The 27,513-nt window shown below is 43.9% G+C and overlaps 1 protein-coding gene across 1 annotated transcript in view; it reads right to left on the reverse strand.

Moving 5' to 3' along the window:
- Window positions 1–27,513, reverse strand: part of LOC147690382 (uncharacterized) — a 2,590,730-nt gene that overhangs the window by 1,931,273 nt on the left and 631,944 nt on the right. The window contains exons 13-15 of the mRNA XM_086936677.1: window positions 23,372–23,467; window positions 13,424–13,519; window positions 3,779–3,874 (exon numbers count right to left, since the gene is read on the reverse strand). Of these exons, the coding sequence (XP_086792803.1) occupies window positions 3,779–3,874; window positions 13,424–13,519; window positions 23,372–23,467 (288 nt within the window). The remainder of the gene's footprint in view (window positions 1–3,778; window positions 3,875–13,423; window positions 13,520–23,371; window positions 23,468–27,513) is intronic.

Below are 27,513 nucleotides of genomic sequence, written 5' to 3' on the forward strand. Positions count from 1 at the left end.
GCAAGGGTCAAATGGTGATCCAGGTATACATGATAGAAGAAGTCTTTTATTGCTTCTTCATTTGGAGGAATGAAAGATGTCAGTAAATTAGATCGGTTAGGTTCAGAAGGGGCCAACTGAAGGACATGGGAGGACGATGCTGTATGACCTCCATGTTTATTTGTATTTGAATAATTACAAAGTCAGGAAATGCGTAAATTACATCCATGATATTGAGGGCCTTATACTATTTAGAAAATAATGAACCTAGTCTCCTACAGACTACAACTACCAGAGGACATGCCCTTTCTCCCAGTGTTCCATGTCTCTCTGCTCTGACCTTGTCATGCCCAAACCCAACGACTACCACCACCACCCCCTCCTCCTCTAAAAATTGTTGGTCATCTAGAATTTGCTGTACAGAAAATCCTTAACTCAAAGAGATAAAATGGCTATTTATTCTACTTAATAGATTGAAAGGGTTAAGGCCCAGATGATCAATCGTGGAAACTGGCTGGGAACGTCCATGCCACTCGGGTGGTATGACTCTTTCATTCACAAAACCCCCATAAACCTTGCCCCGTGTGTCACCCTTTGTGGGGAGGAACTGTTATGAATACTAACTCTTGCATGCCAGCATGCCCCATATGTGCATCAGGTTATAGCATTAAGAGCCATGTAGTCCTACCCTCCTTTTACACAGCTTAGGCTAAATGTTGTTCCCCCTATCTTTTAGACAAACATTTTTACACGAAAACTCTATAGAGTTCAGTTGGTTCTGTGTTTTGCTAGGCATAAACTAGCATTGCCATGCGCCAGATTTCAATATTTTCCTCAGGATTGTAATGATCCACATTTGTGACTATCATTATGTTTGTACCAAGCACCATGTCTGCTCCCCGTGCTTGTAATTATCTTTGTGTTTATTTAAGGCTTGGTTCCTTAGTAAATTATTATTTTTGTCAGGTGCACATTTAGAATTTCCTGTGGTCGTTCCTTATAATGGTTTCATGTGCAAGCACTGGAAAAGCACCTGGAAAATATCAACGACAGCAACACCACCACCCTTCTGGACAACTTCGCCAATCTCGGACTCAAACAACTGGTAAACACCCCCACACACTACGCCGGACACACGCTCGACCCAATCTTCTCCTCCAGCAAGCACGTCTCCTTCAATCATGCCACTGGACTCCACTGGACGGACCACAGCTGCGTCCACTTCAACTTCAAAAAGATCCCGACTCACCACAACCCACAACAAGTCCCCCGCAGAAACTGGAACAAAATTACCACCGACCAGCTCACCACATCGCTAAACCAAAACCCTCCAGCCAAATCATCGGACCCAAATCAAGCAGCCATCAATTTCGCACAATGGATCACCCACAGCGCTGACGAGTTAGCACCCTTGAAAAACCATCACAACAAGCCAGGTAGCAAAAACGCCTCCTGGTTCAATGATGACCTCAAGAACTCCAAAAAGAACTGCCGCACCCTCGAGAAAGCCTGGCGAAAAAATCCCAATCACAGACAACATGACAGCCCTCAAGGATGCCACCCGCAAACACCACCAGCTGATCCGATCCACCAAGAAATCAGCATTCAAGGATCGACTCGACAACAACACCCACAACAGCAAGGAACTCTTCAACATCGTCAAAGAGCTTACCAAACCCAGCGCCGGCACCAACGACATCACTCCCTCTCAAGACCTCTGCGATTATCTAGCCTCGTTCTTCCACAGCAAAATCGCTGACATACATAATAGCTTCGGCAACCAGTCCACCCCCCTTACCACCGAACTGAAGCCCCCCACCACCACCCTTTGCACCTGCAACCTGATCAGCACCGAAGACACCATCCGCTTGATGAACTCCATTCACTCCGGATCACCAACCGACCCATGCCCCCACCACATCTTCAACAAGGCCGACTCCATCATCGCACCCCATCTCAGAGATATTATCAACTGCTCCCTCAACTCCGCTACCTTCCCGGAAAAGCTGGAAACATGCCGAACTCAGTGCCCTCCTGAAGAAACCTACAGTAGACCCCACCGAACTTAAGAACTACCGCCCCATCTCGCTCCTCCCTTTTCCTGCCAAAGTCATAGGGAAGACAGTCAACAGTCAGCTCGCCACCTTCCTCGAGTCTAAAGGCTCCCTAGACCCCTCACAGTCCGGATTCCGAGCCAAACACAGCACGAGACCGCCCTCATCGCAGCCACAGACGACATCCGAACACTACTCGACAACGGGGAAACAGCTGCCCTCATCCTCCTGGACCTCTCCGCAGCGTTTGACACGGTCTATCATAGCACCCTTGTACAACGCCTCAGCAACGTTGGGATACAAGGAAAAGCATTGGATTGGATCATCTCCTTCCTCGCTGGAAGAACCCAGGGAGTCCGCCTCCCCCCTTTCAGATCAGAGGCCACCGAAGTCATCTGCGACGTACCACAAGGATCATCGCTCAGCCCCACCCTCTTCAACGTGTACATGAGCCCCCTCGCATCCATCGCATGCCAGCACAACCTCAACATCATCTCCTACGCTGATGACACACAGCTGATCCCCTCCCTCACCAAAGACCCAAACAACGCCAAAACCAACCTACACGAAGGGATGAAAGACGTAGCCAAGTGGATGAAGATCAGCCGCTTAAAACTGAATTCAGACAAGACGGAAGTCCTCATCCTTGGATCAACCCTCTCCGCATGGGACGCCTCATGGTGGCCACCGGCCCTGGGCAGCGCACCCTTACCAACGGACCATGCTCGTAACCTGGGATTCATTCTAGACTCCTCCCTCTCAATGACCAGACAAGTCAACGCCATCTCATCATCATGCTTTAACATCTTACGTATGCTCAAAAAGATCTTCAGATGGATCCCCACTGAAACAAGAAAGACGGTCACCCAAGCACTTGTCACAAGCCGACTGGACTACAGAAACACCCTCTACGCCGGAACCACAGCCAAATTACAGAAAAAACTCCAACGCATTCAGAACACCTTCGCCCGACTCATCCTAGACATACCCCGCCACAATCACATCTCCGGTCACCTGAGAGACCTTCACTGGCTCCCCGTCAACAAGAGAATAACGTTCCGCCTCCTCACCCACGCACACAAAGCCCTCTACGACCTAGGACCCAAATACCTCAACACGCGCTTGACCTTTTAAACCCCCACCCGCCAACTACGATCGTCTAATCAAGCCCTCGCCACGATTCCACGCATCCGAAGAGCCACCATGGGAGGCAGATCATTCTCCTACTTAGCGGCCAAAACCTGGAATTCTCTCCCCACCCACCTCTGCCTCACACAAAACCACCTCTCCTTCAGAAAACAACTCAAAACTTGGCTAGTTGATAAGTAGCGATCCCTCCCCCCCCCCTTCAAGCGCCTTGAGACCCTCTGGGTGAGTAGTGCGCTATACAAATTTTGACTTGACTTGACTTGACATGATTATCCATGTGCCTGCAAACAAGAATTGTCTTGAAACCGTGAGTCACAGTAAACACATGCTCTTCCAGAATATGGAACCACAGAAGTATAAATAACTATGTGCCCCTCCAGTACAATAGAACCAATGATAGATAGTCCAGTTAAACCCCAGTTGGGCGCTTGGCTTTATTCCTTCAAGAACAAACTCTCCACTGTCTCCCTGGAGCCCGAACCTCTCCCTCTGACCTCGTCCAGCATCCTGCCTGACTGGCGATATCTGCTCACTTGCAGACATCTCCGAGCAGCAATCGAGTTCCCTCGATCCTGGCATCTCACAGAAACACCTACCGTTGAGGAACGGCGGCAATCCCTTGTGCTCTGGAAGTCGCTGGGAATATTGGTTGCGGATCCAGGTCCGTTCTGCAGGTGTCATCACTTGGAACTCTGAAATTAAAGAAAAGAAAAGCAAAAGGAAAAAAGAACAACATTAGTGCACTGTTTTTGTTTTCTCGGTGACTCTGTTGATTTCAAGCTTGCAATATTCAGGAACTTGTGCATTTATTCCTGAACTAAGTAACAACACTATTGAGAGCACCAGAGACATTCCCATGAGCAAAAAAAGAGGATAGAGCGATGAAGCTGAAAGACAAAGCAAAATTCTTCTGAAGCATATGGCGTAAAATGCTCAATGAGGAGACTTAGAATCATGACTTAGGACTCAATATAAGAGTTGTGTGTCTCCTTACCACAAGAGATCATAATACGTGTTTACTGTTTTAATTACTTTGTAAGTCTGTGTCATTACTTGGAGTGTTACAAGAAATTGATTATGTTTATTGGTACAATGACTAATGTGATTTATGTTACTTTTTCCTAGTTGTTCATTAGAGCACTATAGAATGCGCATTCCCAAAAAGGGAGATTGCTGGGTGTCCCGTGTATAACAGTGAGTCAGACCAACACCCAGTGATTCAGTCATTTCCTTTTTTGTTGTTTTATCCAGACTCCGTTCACTCCTGGGACAGTGTCTGTTTGACGTAATACATTCTTTGGTTGAGTGCTGTGTTGGGAGTCAGATGGGTCCAGCATCGTCTATGCAGACAAGTTTTCCTAGTCAGCTATCAGACAGAAAACTAAGCCACTTAAAGCTTTTTTGCCCAGACGATATGGACCCAGAGGATTTGATAAATGCTCAGGATCTAGCTCAGACATTACCGGAGATTTACAGTGAGGAAATTCCCAATATGGCAATATTAACTAGGGCCCTTGGAGAGCTGTAGAGTGTAGTTCAAGCCTTGCGCCAAGAAATTCAAACCCTCAGGAATACACTGGTGCAATATCACCCACATTATTTGTTCTGGTTAGGTTCAGGATTCATTTCCAAGGATAAACAATTTGTCACTCAATCCATGCCGTTTACAATTGAATCAAGGGCAACAGAGCTGTCATGGAATGAGAGAACAGCCTGTACTAATGACACTGTATATACATTTACTCCCACTTCGCTGACTCCCCTAGAGTGCTTTTTTGCAGATAGCACTAACTTTAATGCATTCTGCAGACAATGTCAACTGCAATTATTGTGTAAACTGGGGCCAATCACCTCTGATACAGACTGCATTGCATTTATCATCACCCACCTAGATGGTAACAGTGCAAATTGGACAATACCTCTCATTGATAATACCGATCCACTGTTGCACAAATATGCTAGGTTTTAAGAACCTATGCAACGCTTATTTACAAAGCATACCTTTATTAAGGTAGGTGATAATGAGCTTTTAAACCTACGACAGGGTAAGAACTTACTTATAATACAACCTTTCGCAAATTACTTACTGAAACTCAATGGCCCAAAGAAAATAGCATATCCCTGTTTTATAGGGTCTGAAAGATTAATTGAAAGATTCTTTGGCTCACATAGTTGACCTTCCCTACAGATTGGGTGCAATTTATTGATCTAGTCGTTAGACTTGATTATCGACTTGCTGAGCACGAGAGCAACAGATCTAGAAATGAGCCAAGGCTGTTTTTGGTTCGATCTGAGTGAAAGCAGACTGATGTTAAGGTTAGGGATTCAGTAGAACCCATGCTAATTGGAAGAACAAGGGGCCATTATCTAGTAATGGAAAGGAACAATGCAGAAAATATATCTGTGCCTAAATTGTGGTAAAGCAGGACACTTTGCCTGCAATTGTATCACCAAACCAAAAAAGGCTCAGAAAAAGATGAAAGTCATCACAGAGGGCAATCAGGAAAACATGCAAGCTCAACTAGTCCTGAGGTGAACTTGTCGAGTAGGTCTAATACGCTGACCTCAGAATCATAACATAGGTAAAATTCCACAACACCTAACCATTTCAGTCACCAAGATAATTTACCCACAACAACAAAAGCAGTTGCTTATGCTCCTGGATTCAGCAGGACCAGGCGATTTCTAGGATTTAAGTGTGGCCAGTTCCTTAAATATCCCTTGAGTAAAGAAACAAGAACCAGAAGTAGTAATGGCAGTTGATAGATCTGAATTATCATCAGAATTGATTACTTAACAAACGGTTCCCATAAACTTAATTTGTGATAATAGACAAAAAGACACCCCATCTTTCAATCTAATAGAGGTGCACACTTTCGGTGCTATCATAGGGATATCCTAGCTACAACTCTATAATCCCCTTATTGATTGGTCTTCATGCTGGGTGAATTTAAGGTCACCATACTGTAGTTACAGTTGCTATACCACAGCACAAGACCTGATTCTACCCCAAACGTGTATAGTAGTGGCACCAGAACTTTCAAACATCCTTCCAAAGGAATACATGGGTTTTCTGGATGTATTTGATGAAAAGAAAGCCATTCAGCTACGCCCTCACAGGGACTTTGACTGTTGCATTCATTTTATTACAGGGGCTAACCTACCAAGTAGTCTCATTTACTCTCAATCGGAAACTGAGACTAATTATCTAAAGCAATACCTGGACGAATTGCTAGTTTTAGGCTTCATTCGTCATGCCACTTCCCCTATTTCTTCCGCCATATTCTTTGTCCTAAAGAAGAATGGTGATTTACATGCATGCAAAGACTACAGGGCCCTCAATAAGTTAACAGTGTAGAATAGACACCTTTTACCACCAATAACTGTTCTCTTGGATCAGGTGCGAAAGTCAACAGAATACACAAGAGGGTGCTGGTTACATATTGGTTGTACCTAAAGTTTTTTTTATGGAGATAGATAGGCTATTAAATGCATGGTTATCACCAATATAACCCATGCAAGAGTTTTACTAATGCTTATATTACCTTGGGACTGCCACTATGACAGCGGAGAATGATTCCACCATGTAAATCTATGAAAGATACCCCAATGCTGGATCAATATGTTTTCAGGAGTGGTGCCACTATCTACTGGGTGCAGAACATACAGTTACAGGTTAAACAGATCATAAAAATATGAATTATTTTCTATCCCTCAAGAACTTGACACACAGACAGGTTAGAGAGCTCTTGTCTTTAGTGAAAATTATGTTGTTCTTACGTACCATACTGGAACACATCAGGCAGATATATTATCACAATGGGGTCATGATTCACCCAAATTAGCACTTCACCCACCCCAAAATCTATTAGGTTCTAAGCAGGTGATAGGTACTTGTACTAAACAACAGTTTTTGGATAAGATAAAACTAAGGATGCAGCAGTTGAATATAGATAAATGGATCACAGAGTATGATAATCTGGTAAAAGATGGACACCCCTACCATGGTAACAACGTGTATGTAACCACTGAAAAACTCAGACATAAGGTGTGAAATTGGTGCCATGATAAACCACTTGCTGGACTTTCTGGCATTCGAAAAACTATTGCTAACTGTAAAAGATGGCTTTGGTGGCCTAAACTATCCATGGATGTGCACACTTATGTGCAAGCCTGTCCCATATGCCCAGAATATGTCGGTCCATACTCCATCATTGGGTTTATTGCACCACCCCTGGCCAGTGCCTCCATACCCCTGGCATGCCATCAGTATGGACTTTGTAACCAATTTGCCAAATTCCAATGGTTTTATTACTATGTGAGTAGTAGTGGGTCTGTTCTCTACAATGGCACATTTAATCCTTAAGAGGCGATCCATACCGCCAAAGCACCTGTAGACTTATTCACCCACTACAATGTATGATTACATGGTCTCCCATCAATTTTTATTTCCAATAGAGCCCTCAATTTGTATCAAGGTTTTGGCAAAACCTATGCAAATCCTTAGATATCGATGATCGTCTCTCGTCCACTTACCACCCACAAACAGATGATCAGGCAGAACGAGTAAATCAAGCACAAGAACAGATCCTTTCATGTCAATTAGGGTGTCAATCTTCGGAATGGGAATATGTTTGACTTCCTGTGGAGTTTTCATAAAATAAAACAGAACACTCCGCTAGTTAGGTATTTCCTTTTTACCGAACGACAGGCATCAACCCACATATATAAACAGAAAATTATGTGCGCTTTAGTAATCTCGGATCCCTCACTACAGAAATTCCAGAAGCACTTTTCTGAGATTCAACAAGCTGTATAAATACAACTCAATCAAACCAAGAAAAGTATGATAAGAAACTCAAACAAACATTGCACACCACAACCAGCTTACAAAGTTGGTGATCAAGTATAGCTGGCTAGTAATCACCTACGGCTTGAAAGAATGAATGAATGAATGAGAGGTATTTGTATAGCATGAACAGATACTCATAAATGAGATTCCCAGAGCTACCAAGGACAAGATAATAAGAGGATAGACTGAAGTAAGATATTATAAGTTAAACGGGTATGTTTTTAAACAATTGCGGAAGATGGATTCAGTTTCTGTGCTTCTGAGTTGATAGGGGAATAGGTTCCACATTTTCGCAACGCATACAAAAGAGAGGTACCACCACGTCTCCTTTTAAAAGGAGGAACCTACATGAGGTGGGACTAATGGGAACATCGATTTCTGCTGAACTGGTACTAAGTGATTCTTTCGTTCAGATAGCTGGAACCGATGTTATTCAGGGCACTCTGTGCTAAGGTCAGTGCTTTAAAGATGATCCTTTTATTCACAGGGACCCAGGGCAGGTGGGTAAGGAATGGTGAAGTGTGGGTACCTTTTTGCAAAATAAAAAGGAGTAACGCTGCCACATTTTTGACCATTTGCAGTTGAAGGCCTAAATTTGCAGTTAAACCAAGGTACAAGGCATTCACGTAGCCCAGACGAGAGAAGATCATAGCTTGAACTACGGTTTTGCGGGCCTCCCATGGAAAAAGTGGGAGAAATTTCTTGAGACCCTTAAGGTTCAACATACAGATTCTATCAACTGTGTGGATCTGAGTCTTAAAAGATAGGACATTATCGCAGATGACCCCCAGGTTTATAGCTGCCAGGATTGGGGAGGTCCATCCTTGGGCTAAGCACTATCACAACCTATATTAGGGTTAGGCCCTAACAGTATGATTTCTGTTTTGTTTTCTTTCAGCCAACCTAAGATTACTCTCATGCAATCTGAGAAGGGAACTTTGCAGCATTCTTAATTTGCCAGGTAACAAAATACCAGCTGGGTATAGTCGGCATATGAAACTATCATAATGCCGAATGTCTCAACCAGGGTGGCTAAAGGAGACATGTACATTATAAACAGTGTAGAAGTATGAGCAGAGCCTTGGGGTATCCTACATTTTAGAGGTTTGGTTTGGAAAGGCGAGGTTTCATCCAAATTGCTTCTCTTGCTCAAAGAGAAATGAGGTCAGACAAAAGAGTACTGCACCTCTGACCCCAAAATCAGACAGGCGTGTTAAAAGGATGTCATGGGGGCAGTGTTGAACTCTGCATGGAGCTCGAACAGAAAAAGTGTGGCATTGTGTCAGCAGTCCAAGGACATTTTTGTAGTGACGCAGTGACTTCCGGCAGCGCAGTTTTGGTGCTGTGTCGAGATCAAAACCTGACTGAGACGGGTGCATGAGGTGATAGGATTCTAAAAACTCTGAGAGTTGTTTATGTACTATAGATTCTAGTATTTTGGTGGCTGCTCAGGAAAAAGATATAGGTCTAACATTAGATAGAATCTTACTATCTGCTAAAGGGTTCTTTAGTAGTGGGATGGCACTAGCTTGTTTCTATAAAAAAAGGACCTGAGCCAGTTTGGATGGAGGTATTAAACACCTCTACAGGGTCGATAACCTCTGTTGTTTATTTTATTATACGGGGCAAGGGTCAAATGGTGATCCAGGTATACATGATAGAAGAAGTCTTTTATTGCTTCTTCATTTGGAGGAATGAAAGATGTCAGTAAATTAGATCGGTTCGGTTCAGAAGGGGCCAACTGAAGGACATGGGAGGACGATGCTGTATGACCTCCATGTTTATTTGTATTTGAATAATTACAAAGTCAGGAAATGCGTAAATTACATCCATGATATTGAGGGCCTTATACTATTTAGAAAATAATGAACCTAGTCTCCTACAGACTACAACTACCAGAGGACATGCCCTTTCTCCCAGTGTTCCATGTCTCTCTGCTCTGATCTTGTCATGCCCAAACCCAACGACTACCACCACCACCACCTCCTCCTCTAAAAATTGTTGGTCATCTAGAATTTGCAGTACAGAAAATCCTTAACTCAAAGAGATAAAATGGCTATTTATTCTACTTAATAGATTGAAAGGGTTAAGGCCCAGATGATCAATCGTGGAAACTGGCTGGGAACGTCCATGCCACTCGGTTGGTATGACTCTTTCATTCACAAAATCCCCATAAACCTCACCCCGTGTGTCACCCTTTGTGGGGAGGAACTGTTATGAATACTAACTCTTGCATGCCAGCATGCCCCATATGTGCATCAGGTTATAGCATTAAGAGCCATGTAGTCCTACCCTCCTTTTACACAGCTTAGGCTAAATGTTGATCCCCCTATCTTTTAGACAAACATTTTTACACGAAAACTCTATAGAGTTCAGTTGGTTCTGTGTTTTGCTAGGCATAAACTAGCATTGCCATGTGCCAGATTTCAATATTTTCCTCAGGATTGTAATGATCCACATTTGTGACTATCATTATGTTTGTACCAAGCACCATGTCTGCTCCCCGTGCTTGTAATTATCTTTGTGTTTACTTAAGGCTTGGTTCCTTAGTAAATTATTATTTGTGTCAGGTGCACATTTAGAATATCCTGTGGTCGTTGCTTATAATGGTTTCACGTGCAAGCACTGGAAAAGCTCCTGGAAAATAACAACGACAGCAACACCACCACCCTTCTGGACAACCTCGCCAATCTCGGACTCAAACAACTGGTAAACACCCCCACCCACTACGCCGGACACACGCTCGACCCAATCTTCTCCTCAAGCAAGCACGTCTCCTTCAATCATGCCACAGGACTCCACTGGACGGACCACAGCTGCGTCCACTTCAACTTCAAAAAGACCCCGACCCACCACCACCCACAACAAGTCCCCCGCAGAAACTGGAACAAAATTACCACCGACCAGCTCACCACATCGCTAAACCAAAACCCTCCCGCCAAATCATCTGACCCAAATCAAGCAGCCATCAATTTCGCACAATGGATCACCCACAGTGCTGACGAATTAGCACCCTTGAAAAACCATCACAACAAGCCAGGTAGCAAAAAACCTCCTGGTTCAATGTCGACCTCAAGAACTCCAAAAAGAACTGCCGCACCCTCGAGAAAGCATGGCGAAAAAACCTAATCACAGACAACATGACCGCCCTCAAGGACGCCACCCGCAAACACCAACAGCTGATCCGATCCACCAAGAAATCAGCATTCAAGGATCGACTCAACAACAACACCCACAACAGCAAGGAACTCTTCAACATCGTCAAAGAGCTTACCAACCCCAGCGCCGGCACCAACGACATCACTCCCTCTCAAGACCTCTGCGATTCTCTAGCCTCGTTCTTCCACAGCAAAATCGCTGACATACATAATAGCTTCGGCGACCAGTCCACCCCCCTTACCACCGAACTGAAGCCCCCCACCACCACCCTTTGCACCTGGAACCCGATCAGCACCGAAGACACCATCCGCTTGATGAACTCCATTCACTCCGGATCACCAACCGACCCATGCCCCCACCACATCTTCAACAAGGCCGACTCCATCATCGCACCCCATCTCAGAGATATCATCAACTGCTCCCTCAACTCCGCTACCTTCCAGGAAAGCTGGAAACATGCCGAACTCAATGCCCTCCTGAAGAAACCTACAGCAGACCCCACCGAACTTAAGAACTACCGCCCCATCTCGCTCCTCCCTTTTCCTGCCAAAGTCATAGAGAAGACGGTCAACAGTCAGCTCGCCACCTTCCTTGAGTCTAAAGGCTCCCTCGACCCCTCACAGTCCGGATTCCGAGCCAAACACAGCACCGAGACCGCCCTCATGGCAGCCACAGACGACATCCGAACACTACTCGGCAACGGGGAAACAGCTGCCCTCATCCTCCTGGACCTCTCCGCGTTTGACACGGTCTATCATAGCACCCTTGTACAACGCCTCAGCAACATTGGGATACAAGGAAAAGCATTGGATTGGATCATCTCCTTCCTCGCCGGAAGAACCCAGAGAGTCCACCTCCCCCCTTTCAGATCAGAGGCCACGAAGTCATCTGCGACATACCACAAGGATCATCGCTCAGCCCCACCCTCTTCAACGTCTACATGAGCCCCCACGCATCCATCGCACGCCAGCACAACCTCAACATCATCTCCTACGCTGACGACACACAGCTGATCCTCTCCCTCACCAAAGACCCAAACAACGCCAAAACCAACCTACACGGAGGGATGAAAGACGTATCCGAGTGGATGAAGATCAGCCGATTAAAACTGAATTCAGACAAGATGGAAGTCCTCATCCTCGGATCATCCCCCTCGGCATGGGACGACTCATGGTGGCCACCGGCCCTGGGCAGCGCACCCCTTACCAACGGACCATGCTCGCAACCTGGGATTCATTCTAGACTTCTCCCTCTCGATGACCAGACAAGTCAACGCCATCTCATCATCATGCTTTAACATCTTACGTATGCTCAAAAAGATCTTCAGATGGATACCCACCGAAACAAGAAAGACGGTCACCCAAGCACTTGTCACAAGCCGACTGGACTACGGAAACACCCTCTACGCCGGAACCACAGCCAAATTACAAAAAAAACTCCAACGCATTCAGAACGCCTTCGCCCGACTCATCCTAGACATACCCCGCCACAATCACATCTCCGGTCACCTGAGAGACCTTCACTGGCTCCCCGTCAACAAGAGAATAACGTTCCGCCTCCTCACCCACGCACACAAAGCCCTCTACGACCTAGGACCCAAATAGCTCAACACGCGCTTGACCTTTTAAACCCCCATCCGCCAACTACGATCGTCTAATCAAGCCCTCGCCACGATTCCACGCATCCGAAGAGCCACCATGGGAGGCAGATCATTCTCCTACTTAGCGGCCAAAACCTGGAATTCTCTCCCCACCCACCTCCGCCTCACACAAAACCACCTCTCCTTCAGAAAACAACTCAAAACTTGGCTATTTGATAAGTAGCGATCCCCCCCCAAGCGCCTTGAGACCCTCGGGGTGAGTAGTGCGCTATACAAATTTTGACTTGACTTGACTTGCCTTGATTATCCATGTGCCTGCAAACAAGAATTGTCTTGAAACCGTGAGTCACAGTAAACACATGCTCTTCCAGAATATAGAACCATAGAAGTATAATTAACTATGTGCCCCTCCAGTACAATAGAACCAATGATAGATAGTCCAGTTAAACCCCTGTTGGGCGCTTGGCTTTATTCCTTCAAGAAGAAACTCTCCACTGTCTCCCTGGAGCCCGAACCCCTCCCTCTGACCTCGTCCAGCATCCTGCCTGACTGGCAATATCTGCTCACTTGCAGACATCTCCGAGCAGCAATCGAGTTCCCTCGATCCTGGCATCTCACCGAAACACCTACCGTTGAGGAACGGCGGCAATCCCTTGTGCTCCGGAAGTCGCCGGGAATATTGGTTGCGGATCCAGGTCCGTTCTGCAGGTGTCATCACTTGGAACTCTGAAATTAAAGAAAAGAAAAGCGAAGGGAAAAAGAACAACATTAGTGCACTGTTCTTGTTTTCTCGGTGACTCTGTTGATTTCAAGCTTGCAATATTAAGGAACTTGTGCATTTATTCCTGAACTGAGTAACAACACTATTGAGAGCACCAGAGACATTCTCATGAGCAAAAAAAGAGGATAGAGCGATGAAGCTGAAAGACAAAGCAAAATTCTTCTGAAGCATATGGCGTAAAATGCTCAATGAGGAGACTTAGAACCATGACTTAGGACTCAATATAAGAGTTGTGTGTCTCCTTACCACAAGAGATCATAATACGTGTTTACTGTTTTAATTACTTTGTAAGTCTGTTTCATTACTGTTTCATTACTTGGAGTGTTTACAAGAAATTGATTATGTTTATTGGTACAATGACTAATGTGATTTATGTTACTTTTTCCTAGTTGTTCATTAGAGCACTATAGAATGCGCATTCCCAAAAAGGGAGATTGCTGGGTGTCCCGTGTATAACAGTGAGTCAGACCAACACCCAGTGATTCAGTCATTTCCTTTTTTGTTGTTTTATCCAGACTCCGTTCACTCCTGGGACAGTGTCTGTTTGACGTAATACATTCTTTGGTTGAGTGCTGTGTTGGGAGTCAGATGGGTCCAGCATCGTCTATGCAGCCTCGTCTATGCAGACAAGTTTTCCTAGTCAGCTATCAGACAGAAAACTAAGCCACTTAAAGCTTTTTTGCCCAGACGATATGGACCCAGGGAATTTGATAAATGCTCAGGATCTAGCTCAGACATTACCAGAGATTTCCAGTGAGGAAATTCCCAATATGGCAATATTAACTAGGGCCCTTGGAGAGCTGTAGAGTGTAGTTCAAGCCTTGCGCCAAGAAATTCAAACCCTCAGGAATACACTGGTGCAATATCACCCACATTATTTGTTCTGGTTAGATTCAGGATTAATTTCCAAGGATAAACAATTTGTCACTCAATCCATGCCGTTTACAATTGAATCAAGGGCAACAGAGCTGTCATGGAATGAGAGAACAGCCTGTACTAATTTACTCCCACTTCGCTGGCTCCCCTAGAGTGCTTTTTTGCAGATAGCACTAACTTTAATGCATTCTGCAGACAATGTCAACAGCAATTATTGTGTAAACTGGGGCCAATCACATCTGATACAGACTGCATTGCATTTATCATCACCCACCTAGATGGTAACAGTGCAAATTGGGCAATACCTCTCATTGAGAATACCGATCCACTGTTGCCAAATATGCTAGGTTTTAAGAACCTATGCAACGCTTATTTACAAAGCATACCTTTATTAAGGTAGGTGATAATGAGCTTTTAAACCTACGACAGGGTAAGAACTTACTTATAATACAACCTTTCGCAAATTACTTACTGAAACTCAATGGCCCAAAGAAAATAGCATATCCCTGTTTTATAGGGTCTGAAAGATTAATTGAAAGATTCTTTGGCTCACATAGTTGACCTTCCCTACAGATTGGGTGCAATTTATAGATCTAGTCGTTAGACTTGATTATCGACTTGCTGAGCACGAGAGCAACAGATCTAGAAATGAGCCACGGCTGTTTTTGGTTCGATCTGAGTGAAAGCAGACTGATGTTAAGGTTAGGGATTCAGTAGAACCCATGCTAATTGGAAGAACAAGGGGTCATTATCTAGTAATGGAAAGGAACGATGCAGAAAATATATCTGTGCCTAAACTGTGGTAAAGCAGGACACTTTGCCTGCAATTGTATCTCCAAACCAAAAAAGGTTCAGAAAAAGATGAACGTCATCACAGAGGGCAATCAGGAAAACATGCAAGCTCAACTAGTCCTCAGGTGAACTTGTCGAGTAGGTCTAATACGCTGACCTCAGAATCATAACATAGGTAAAATTCCACAACACCTAACCATTTCAGTCACCAAGATAATTTCCCCACAACAACAAAAACAGTTGCTTATGCTCCTGGATTCAGCAGGCCCAGGCGATTTCTAGGATTTAAGTGTGGCCAGTTCCTTAAATATCCCTTGAGTAAAGAAACAAGAACCAGAAGTAGTAATGGCAGTTGATAGATCTGAATTATCATCAGAATTGATTACTTAACGAACGGTTCCCATAAACTTAATTTGTGATAATAGACAAAAAGACACCCCATCTTTCGGTGCTATCATAGGGATATCCTAGCTACAACTCTATAATCCCCTTATTGATTGGTCTTCATGCTGGGTGAATTTAAGGTCACCATACTGTAGTTACAGTTGCTATACCACAACACAAGACCTGATTCTACCCCAAACGGGTATAGTAGTGGCACCAGAACTTTCAAACATCCTTCCAAAGGAATACTTGGGTTTTGTGGATGTATTTGATGAAAAGAAAGCCATTCAGCTACTCCCTCACAGGGACTTTGACTGTTGCATTCATTTTATTACAGGGGCTAACCTACCAAGTAGTCTCATTTACTCTCAATCGGAAACTGAGACTAATTATCTAAAGCAATACCTGGACGAATTGCTAGTTTTAGGCTTCATTCGTCATGCCACTTCCCCTGTTTCTTCCGCCATATTCTTTGTCCCAAAGAAGAATGGTGATTTACATGCATGCAAAGACTACAGGGCCCTCAATAAGTTAACAGTCTAGAATAGACACCTTTTACCACCAATAACTGTTCTCTTGGATCAGGTGCGAAAGTCAACAGAATACACAAGAGGGTGCTGGTTACATATTGGTTGTACCTAAAGTTTTTTTTATGGAGGTAGATAGGCTATTAAATGCATGGTTATCACCATTAGAGCCCATGCAAGAGTTTTACTAATGCTTATATTACCTTGGGACTGCCACTATGACAACGGAGAATGATTCCACCATGTAAATCTATGAAAGATACCCCAATGCTGGATCAATATGTTTTCAGGAGTGGTGGCACTATCTACTGGGTGCAGAACATACAGTTACAGGTTAAACAGATCATAAAAATCTGAATTCTTTTCTATCCCTCAAACACTTGACACACAGACAGGTTAGAGAGCTCTTGTTTTTTAGTGAAAATTATGTTGTTCTTACGTACCATACTGGAACACATCAGACCAAGGCAGATATATTATCACAATGGGGTCATGATTCACCCAAATTAGCACATCACCCACCCCAAATTCTATTAGGTTCTGAGCAGGTGATAGGTACTTGTACTAAACAACAGTTTTTTGATAAGAGAAAACAAAGGATGCAGCAGTTGAATATAGATGAATGGATCACAGAGTATGATAATCTGGTAAAAGATGGACACTCCTACCATGGTAACAACATGTATGTAACCACTGAAAAACTCAGACATAAGGTGTGAAATTGGTGCCATGATAAACCACCTGCTGGACTTTCTGGCATTCGAAAAACTATTGCTAACTGTAAAAGATGGCTTTGGTGGCCTAACCTATCCATGGATGTGCACACTTATGTGCAAGCCTGTCTCATATGCCCAGAATAAGTCGGTCCATACTCCATCATTGGGTTTATTGCACCACCCCTGGCCAGTGCCTCCATACCCCTGGCAAGCCATCAGTATGGACTTTGTAACCAATTTGCCAAATTCCAATGGTTTTATTACTATATGAGTAGTAGTGGGTCTCTTCTCTACAATGGCACATTTAATCCTTAAGAGGCGATCCATACCGCCAAAGCACCTGTAGACTTATTCACCCACTACAATGTATGATTACATGATCTCCCATCAATTTTTATTTCCAATAGAGCCCTCAATTTGTATCAAGATTTTGGCAAAACTTATGCAAATCCTTAGATATCGATGCTCGTCTCTCGTCCACTTACCACCCACAAACAGATGATCAGGCAGAACGAGTAAATCAAGCACAAGAACAGATCCTTTCATGTCAATTAAGGTGTCAATCTTCGGAATGGGAATATGTTTGACTTCCTGTGGAGTTTTCATAAAATAAAACAGAACACTCCGCTAGTTAGGTATTTCCTTTTTACTGCACGACAGGCATCAACCCACATATATAAACAGAAAATTATGTGCGCTGTAGTAATCTCGGATCCCTCACTACAGAAATTCCTGAAGCACTTTTCTGAGATTCAATAAGCTGTATAAATACAACTAAATCAAACCAAGAGAAGTATGATAAGAAACGCAAACAAACATTGCACACCACAACCAGCTTACGAAGTTGGTGATCAAGTATAGCTGGCTAGTAATCACCTACGGCTTGAAAGAATGAATGAATGAATGAGAGGTATTTGTATAGCATGAACAGATACTCATAAATGAGTTTCCCAGCGCTACCAAGGACAAGATAATAAGAGGATAGAGTGAAGTAAGATAATATAAGTTAAACGGGTATGTTTTTAAACAATTGCGGAAGATGGATTCAGTTTCTGTGCTTCTGAGTTGATAGGGGAATAGGTTCCACATTTTCGCAACGCATACAAAAGAGAGGTACCAGCACGTCTCCTTTTAAAAGGAGGAATCTACATGAGGTGGGACTGATGGGAACATCGATTTCTGCTGAACTGGTACTAAGTGATTCTTTCGTTCAGATAGCTGGGACCGATGTTATTCAGGGCACTCTGTGCTAAGGTCAGTGCTTTAAAGATGATCCTTTTATTCACAGGGACCCAGGGCAGGTGGGTAAGGAATGGTGAAGTGTGGGTACCTTTTTGCAAAATAAAAAGGAGTCACGCTGCCACATTTTTGACCACTTGCAGTTGAAGGCCTAAATATGCAGTTAAACCAAGGTACAAGGCATTCACGTAGCCCAGACGAGAGAAGATCGTAGCTTGAACTACGGTTTTGCGGGCCTCCCATGGAAAAAGTGGGAGAAATTTCTTGAGACCTGTAGGAGAGTAGGGTCTGCAATCCTATGATCACCCCAGTTTTTTGCTTTTTGCCTCACTGGTTTACGACTTCTCTGGCTGTGGGCCTGCTAATCAGAACCACAGCCTTGCTGTTCTCTCACTAAATTGACACGTGTACCTTAGGTGCATTTACCAATTGGTACTGGGCCACCTTATCAGACCCTGTAACTCAGGGCATAGGTGTACCCAGGGCCTACCAGGGGCTGCAGCATGTATTATGCCACCCCTGGCTGGCCATCTAAATCTGACACAACTGGCTGCACGACAGCTGGGGCAAAGTGGTGTAATCACCCTTTGCTGTAGATATAGTATACCTATATCTAACCCTAAAATGGACACATGTATTCCTATCAGTCACTCCTATGGCAGGCCTTAACAATCCTGAAGGCAGAGTGCGTGGAATCATGTGAGATGGTGCTCTGGCATGAGCTGAGCCCGTCTGCAGCTTGCGGAACCAAGTCCTAATAGCTGTTCTATGATAACGCGTACCATATACTCTTAAGTGCATTATAATCCTCGCGGTTATATGCCAACTCTGGTATCGCTTTATCAAAGAATGTCGAGTAAGCTGTCATACGAATTGGAATACTAACCCGCTCGCCAATTCATGCGACGGGGTTAGCATTCCACCCTTCTAGAGGGACACGACATGTATGTAACTGTGAACCCCGGTTAAAGTTAACTCGAGCCTCAGCATCACAAAATGGATGCTGCCACCACAGACACAAGTCTGACACCCTGCAGCTGGGAGTCCTTCCAGCGAGGGGAGCTTGGACAAAGGGTTTCCTGTCAGGGGCGGTGCTAGCACCATCCCAGACAGGGTTTTGTGTATCCTAGGTAGGCAGGGCTGAATAGGAAGGTCACTGCAAGTGGCACCCCAGTGCTCACTGTGCATCTGCCAGTTTGAACCAGTTCCAGGGGCACACCAGCCCCTGAGCTGGGGAAAGTCCAGCATGGAAGAGGGGTGTAACCACCCCCCTTCCTGGTCCCACCCAAGGGCAGGACCTAGTCCCGTACCAGCCCCTTTCTTTAGTATAAAGGTGGGAGCGGGGACCCTTCCAAATTAGATCATCTTTGAATCCTGAAACTACTTTCTACGAAAGGAACTCAAGACTTCTTCTCAAGATTTCTCCCTTGTGGCTAAGGAGTAGTCACCCTGCATCTTCGGGCACCAACTAAGAACACTGCGGTTTGCTGCATGTCCTTCCTCAGGAATTCGACCGACCAGCACGACGAGACCCGGCTTCCCTGGCACCTCTGACCTCTACCTACATCATCAGCCCAGCTGAGTTCCGTGGGTGTGACGAGACCTCGAGGGACCGGCCATCTTCAGAACTGCACAACGCTTATCCAGCACGACCGCCGAGGGATCCTTGAGTGAGTGCTTTGGGGTTTGAGAAGCCCTAACCCTGAGCAGCTCCAGCACCGAAGTCCAGCCCCCCAGCATCCACCAGAACTGCGTGGGGCCCTTCTGCTCTTTGCTGCTCACCGCGTTGTCTGGCTACTTGCCTGCTGGCTTGTGGCCCTCTTGACGACGTACCACGACGACAACACTGCTGGTCTGGTTGCTCCAGACTGGCCCTTGCTCCCCTTCTACAGAGGAGCACCCCGGACCCTCCTGGTCCACTCCAGACGCCATTTTGAGTCCACCGCGTGGGCTTGCATTTGCCAAACTTGTTGCCCCAATCCTGGGCCCAGCGACGTCGACAGCAGATACCATCGTGGGACAGCTCGCACCTCCATCCTGGTCGCCGACAATGCCTCCTGGTCCGTGAGACTGCAGAGCCCAGCGTCGCCCACTCACCTGGTCGAGGTGACTTCGTCCGGTGCCATCCTGGTGCCCATCTAATCACTGGCTAGTGATTCAGAACTTGGTCCCTTCTGCGCACAGGTGTCTTCCATCTTCGATACAGGCTTGGATCACTTCGAACTTCATCACTGGTCGCCTGCCAGCAACTTCTTCTTTCAGGCTCCATAGACTGCAACGAGGATTCCTGACGTCTTTTCAGACCTATGCATCCGCAGCCCCTGGGCTAGGTACCCTGAGCATTTCGGTGCTCCAGCATAGCTTAACTATCTAAGTGTCCAGATCCTTTTTCGTTTCAGCTCTACCTAGTTGGATTCGTCCGATAACACTAACTTTACGAAATCTAGCATCCATAGACTTGGTCCCGCATCCCACGTGAGAGTGCACACTCTGCACCCGATCTCCCTAGGCCTCCTGCTAGTAATCTGAAGGTTCAGTAGTCCAGTCCTAGCGATCCTAACGCCTATTAGAGTAGTACATACATGCTAGTAATTTCGCATTACACTTTTAGAGCATATAGTTTTTCGTGCCCCTCGGGCATTTGTGTAAATTGTGCGACTTTCAGTATTTCTTTAAGAGCTTTGTATTGTGCTTAGCGCCCTGTTCTCATAAAGAGTCCAGGGCTATTGTGTTCTAAATAAATATACTTTATTTTCATAGCAACTTGTGTGGTGTCCTTTCACTTGGTGTTCAAGGGGTATATGTGATGGTATAACAGCTGGCTTAACACGCCCTATAGAGTTTAGCCTAAAGACTGCTCTTGTCCATGCTACTAGGATAGCTGGTCTAAAGGTTGACTTACAACCACACATCAATAAGGGTCGTTTGGAATGATACACAGTGATCACTAGAATAGTGAACACTACATATCAGGCCAACTTCTCACAAGACCCTTAAGGTTCAACATACAGATTCTATCAACTGTGTGGATCTGAGTCTAAAAAGATAGGACATTATCCCAGATGACCCCCAGGTTTATAGCTGCCAGGATTGGGGAGGTCCATCCTTGGGCTAAGCACTATCACAACCTACATTAGGGTTAGGACCTAACAGTATGATTTCTGTTTTGTTTTCTTTCAGCCAACCTAAGATTGCTCTCATGCAATCTGAGAAGGGAACTTTGCAGCATTCTTAATATGCCAGGTAACAAAATACCATCTGGGTATAGTCGGCATATGAAACTATCATAATGACGAATGTCTCAAACAGGGTCGCTAAAGGAGACATGTACATTATAAACAGTGTAGAATTTTGAGCAGAGCCTTGGGGTATCCTACATTTTAGAGGTTTGGCTTGGAAAGGTGAGGTTTCATCCAAATTGCTTGCTCTTGCTCAAAGAGAAATGAGGTCAGACAAACAAGTACTGCACATCCAACCCCACAATCAGACAGGCGTTGTAAAAGGATGTCATGGGGGCAGTGTTGAACTCTGCATGGAGCTCGAACAAAAAAAGTGTGGCATTGTGTCAGCAGTCCAAGGACATTTTTGTAGTGACGCAGTGACTTCTGGCAACGCAGTTTTGGTGCTGTATCGAGATCAAAAACATGACTGAGACAAGCGCATGAGGTGCTAGGATTCTAAAAACTCTGAGAGTTGTTTATGTACTATAGATTCTAGTATTTTGGTGCTGCTGCTCAGGAAAAAGATATAGGTCTAACATTAGATAGAATCTTACTATCTGCTAAAGGTTTCTTTAGTTGTGGGATTACACTAGCTTGTTTCTATAAAAAAAGGACCTGAACCAGTTTGGCTGGATGTATTAAACACCTCTGCATAAACAGGGTCGATAACCTCTGTTGTTTATTTTATTATACGGGGCAAGGGTCAAAAGGTGATCCAGGTATACATGATAGAAGAAGTCTTTTTATAGCTTCTTCATTTGGAGGAATGAAAGATGTCAGTAAATTAGATCGGTTAGGTTCAGAAGGGGCCAACAGAAGGACATGGGAGGACGATGCTGTACGACCTCCATGTTTATTTGTATTTGAATAATTACAAAGTCAGAAACTGCGTAAATTACATCCATGATATTGAGGGCCTTATACTATTTAGCAAATAATGAAAGTAGTCTCTTACAGACTACAACTACCAGAGGACATGCCCTTACTCCCAGTGTTCCATGTCTCTCTACTCTGACCTTGTCATGCCCAAACCCAACGACTACCACCACTACAACCTCCTCTAAAAATTGTTGGTCATCTAGAATTTGCAGTACAGAAAATCCTTAACTCAAATAGATAAAATGGCTATTTATTCTACTTAATAGATTGAAAGGGTTAAGGCCCAGATGATCAATCATAGAAACTGGCTGGGAACGTCCATGCCCCTCGGTTGGTATGACTCTTTCATTCACAAAACCCCCATAAACCTCGCCCCGTGTGTCACCCTTTGTGGGGAAGAAATTTTATGATTACTAACTCTTGCATGCCAGCATGCCCCATATGTGCATCAGGTTATGGCATTAGGAGCCATGTAGTCCTACCCTCCTTTTACACAGCTTAGGCTAAATGTTGTTCCCCCTATCTTCTAGACAAACATTTTTACACAAAAACTCTATAGAGTTCAGTTGGTTCTGTGTTTTGCTAGGCATAAACTAGCATTGCCAAGTGCTAGATTTCAATATTTTCCTCAGGATTGTAATGATCCACATTTGTGACTATCATTATGTTTGTACCAAGCACCATGTCTGCTCCCCGTTCTTGTAATTATCTTTGTGTTTATTTAAGGCTTGGTTCCATAGTAAATTATTTTTTGTGCCAGGTGCACATTTAGAATTTCCTGTGGTGGTTGCTTATAATGGTTTCACGTGCAAGCACTTATTACACATGTTAGCAATTATCCATGTGCCTGCAAACAAGAATTGTCTCGAAACCGTGAGTCACAGTAAACACATGCTCTTCCAGAATATGGTACCACAGAAGTATAATTAACTACGTGTCCCTCCAGTACAATGGAACCAATGATAGATAGTCCAGTTAAACCCCAGTTGAACGCTTGGCATTATTCCTTCAAGAAGAAACTCTCCACTGTCTCCCTGGAGCCCGAACACCTCCCTCTGACCTCGTCCAGCATCCTGCCTGACCGGCGATATCTGCGCACTTGCAGACATCTCCGAGCAGCTAATCGAGTTCCCTCGATCCTGGCATCTCACAGAAAGACCTACCGTTGAGGAACGGCGGCAATCCCTTGTGCTCTGGAAGTCGCCTGGAATATTGGTTGCGCATCCAGGTCCGTTCTGCAGGTGTCATCACTTGGAACTCTGAAATTAAAGAAAAGAAAAGCAAAGGGAAAAAGAACAACATTAGTGCACTGTTCTTGTTTTCTCTGTGACTCTGTTGATTTCAAGCTTGCAATATTCAGGAACTTGTGCATTTATTCCTGAACTGAGTAACAACACTATTGAGAGCACCAGAGACATTCCCATGAGCAAAAAAAGAGGATAGAGCGAAGAAGCTGAAAGACAAAGCAAAATTCTTCTGAAGCATATGGCGTAAAATGCTAAATGAGGAGACTTAGAACCATGACTTAGGACTCAATATAAGAGTTGTGTGTCTCCTTACCACAAGAGATCATAATACGTGTTTACTGTTTTAATTACTTTGTAAGTCTGTTTCATTACTTAGAGTGTTTACAAGAAATTGATTATGTTTATTGGTACAATGACTAATGTGATTTATGTTACTTTTTCCTAGTTGTTCATTAGAGCACTATAGAATGCGCATTCCCAAAAAGGGAGATTGTTGGGTGTCCCGTGTATAACAGTGAGTCAGACCAACATCCAGTGATTCAGTCATTTCCTTTTTTGTTGTTTTATCCAGACTCCATTCACTCCTGGGACAGTGTCTGTTTGACGTAATACATTCTTTGGTTGAGTGCTGAGTTGGGAGTCAGATGGGTCCAGCATCGTCTATGCAGACAAGTTTTCCTAGTCAGCTATCAGACAGAAAAGTAAGCCACTTAAAGCTTTTTTGCCTGGACGATATGGACCCAGGGAATTTGATAAATGCTCAGGATCTAGCTCAGACATTACCAAAGATTTCCAGTGAGGAAATTACCAATATGGCAATATTAACTAGGGCCCTTGGAGAGCTGTAGAGTGTAGTTCAAGCCTTGCGCCAAGAAATTCAAACCCTCAGGGATACACTGGTGCAATATCCCCCACATTATTTGTACTGGTTACATTCAGGATTCATTTCCAAGGATAAACAATTTGTCACTCAATCCATGCCGTTTACAATTGAATCAAGGGCAATAGAGCTGTCATGGAATGAGAGAAAAGCCTGTACTAATGACACTGTATATACATTTACTCCCACTTCGCTGGCTCCTCTAGAGTGCTTTTTTGCAGATAGCACTACCTTTAATGCATTCTCTAGACAATGTCAACTGCAATTATTGCGTAAACTGGGGCCAATCACCTCTGATACAGACTGCATTGCATTTATCATCACCCACCTAGATGGAAACAGTGCAAATTGGGCAATACCTCTCATTGAGAATACCGATCCACTGTTGCACATATATGCTAGGTTTTAAGAACCTATGCAACGCTTATTTACAAAGCATACCTTTATTAAGGTAGGTGATAATGAGCTTTTAAACCTACGACAGGGTAAGAACTTTCTTATAATACAACCTTTCGCAAATTACTTACTGAAACTCAATGGCCCAAAGAAAAAAGCATATCCCTGTTTAATAGGGTCTGAAAGATTAATTGAAAGAATCTTTGGCTAACATAGTTGACCCTCCCTACAGATTGGGTGCAATTTATTGATCTAGTCGTTAGACTTGATTAGCGACTTGCTGAGCATGAGAGCAACAGATCTAGAAATGAGCCAAGGCTATTGAGTGAAAGCAGACTGATGTTAAGGTTAGGGATTCAGTAGAACCCATGCTAATTGGAAGAACAGGGGGTCATTATCTAGTAATGGAAAGGAACGATGCAGAAAATATATCTGTGCCTAAATTGTGGTAAAGCAGGACACTTTGCCTGCAATTGTATCGCCAAACCAAAAAAGGCTCAGAAAAAGATGAAAGTCATCACAGATGGCAATCAGGAAAACATGCAAGCTCAACTAGTCCTGAGGTGAACTTTTCGAGTAGGTCTAATACGCTGATCTCAGAATCATAACATAGGTAAAATTCCACAACACCTAACCATTTCAGTCACTAAGATAATTTCCCCACAACAACAAAAACAGTTGCCTATGCTCCTGGATTCAGCAGGCCCATGCGATTTCTAGGATTTAAGTGTGGCCAGTTCCTTAAATATCCATTGAGTAAAGAAACAAGAACCAGAAGAAGTAATGGCAGTTGATAGATCTGAATTATCATCAGATTTGATTACTTAACAAACGGTTCCCATAAACTTAATTTGTGATAATAGACAAAAAGATACCCCATCTTTCAATCTAATAGAGGTGCACACTTTCGGTGCTATCATAGGGATATCCTAGCTACAACTCTATAATCCCCTTATTGATTGGTCTTCATGCTGGGTGAATTTAGGGTCACCATACTATAGTTTACAGTTGCTATACCACAGCACAAGACCTGATTCTACCCCAAACGTGTGTAGTAGTGGCACCAGAACTTTCAAACATCCTTCCAAAGGAATACTTGGGTTTTCTGGATGTATTTGATGAAAAGAAAGCCATTCAGCTACGCCCTCACAGAGTCTTTGACTGTTGCATTCATTTTATTACAGGGGCTAACCTACCAAGTAGTCTCATTTACTCTCAATCGGAAACTGAGACTAATTATCTAAAGCAATACCTGGACGAATTGCTAGTTTTAGGCTTCATTCGTCATGCCACTTCCCCTGTTTCTTCCACCATATTCTTTGTCCCAAAGAAGAATGGTGATTTACATGCATGCAAAGACTACAGGGTCCTCAATAAGTTAACAGTCTAGAATAGACACCTTTTGCCACCAATAACTGTTCTCTTGGATCAGGTGCGAAAGTCAATAGAATACACAAGAGGGTGCTGGTTACATATTGGTTGTACCTAAAGTTTTTTTTTAATGGAGGTAGATAGGCTATTAAATGCATGGTTATCACAATTATAGCCCATGGAAGAGTTTTACTAATGCTTACATTACCTTGGGACTCCCATTATGACAACGGAGAATGATTCCACCATGTAAATCTATGAAAGATACCCCAATGCTGGATCATTATGTTTTCAGGAGTGGTGCCACTATCTACTGGGTGCAGAACATACAGTTACAGGTTAAACAGATCATAAAAATGTGAATTCTTTTCTATCCCTCAAGCACTTGACACACAGACAGGTTAGAGAGCTCTTGTTTTTTAGTGAAAATTATGTTGTTCCGACGTAACATACTGGAACACATCAGACCAAGGCAGATATATTATCACAATGGGGTCATGATTCACCCAAATTAGCACTTCACCCACCCCAAGATCTATTAGGTTCTGAGCAGGTGATCGGTACTTGTACTAAACAACAGTTTTTGGATAAGATAAAACAAAGGATGCAACAAAGTGAATATAGATGAATGGATCACAGAGTATGATAATATGGTAAAAGATTGACACCCCTACCATGGTAACAACGTGTATGTAACCACTGAAATACTCAGACATAAGGTGTGAAATTGGTGCCATGATAAACCACTTGCTGGACTTTCTGGCATTCGAAAAACTATTGCTAACTGTAAAAGATGGCTTTGGTGGCCTAAACTATCCATGGATGTGCACACTTATGTGCAAGCCTATCCCATATGCCCAGAATAAGTCGGTCCATACTCCATCATTGGGTTTATTGCACCACCCCTGGCCAGTGCCTCCATACCCCTGGCATGCCATCAGAATGGACTTTGTAATCAATTTGCCAAATTCCAATGGTTTTATTACTATATGAGTAGTAGTGGGTCTGTTCTCTACAATGGCACATTTAATCCTTAAGAGGCGATCCATACCGCCAAAGCACCTGTAGACTTATTCACCCACTACAATTTATGATTACATGGTCTCCCATCAATCTTTATTTCCAATAGAGCCCTCAATTTGTATCAAGGTTTTGGCAAAACCTATGCAAATCCTTAGATATCGATGCTCGTCTCTCGTCCACTTACCACCCACAAACAGATGATCAGGCAGAACGAGTAAATCAAGCACAAGAACAGATCCTTTCATGTCAATTAAGGTGTCAATCTTCGGAACGGGAATATGTTTGACTTCCTGTGGAGTTTTCATAAAATAAAATAGAACACTCCACTAGTTAGGTATTTCCTTTTTACTGCGCGACAGGCATCAACCCACATATATAAACAGAAAAT

This window comes from Lissotriton vulgaris, chromosome 9 (genome assembly GCF_964263255.1).
Source record: "Lissotriton vulgaris chromosome 9, aLisVul1.2, whole genome shotgun sequence".
Lineage (NCBI taxonomy): Eukaryota > Metazoa > Chordata > Amphibia > Caudata > Salamandridae > Lissotriton > Lissotriton vulgaris.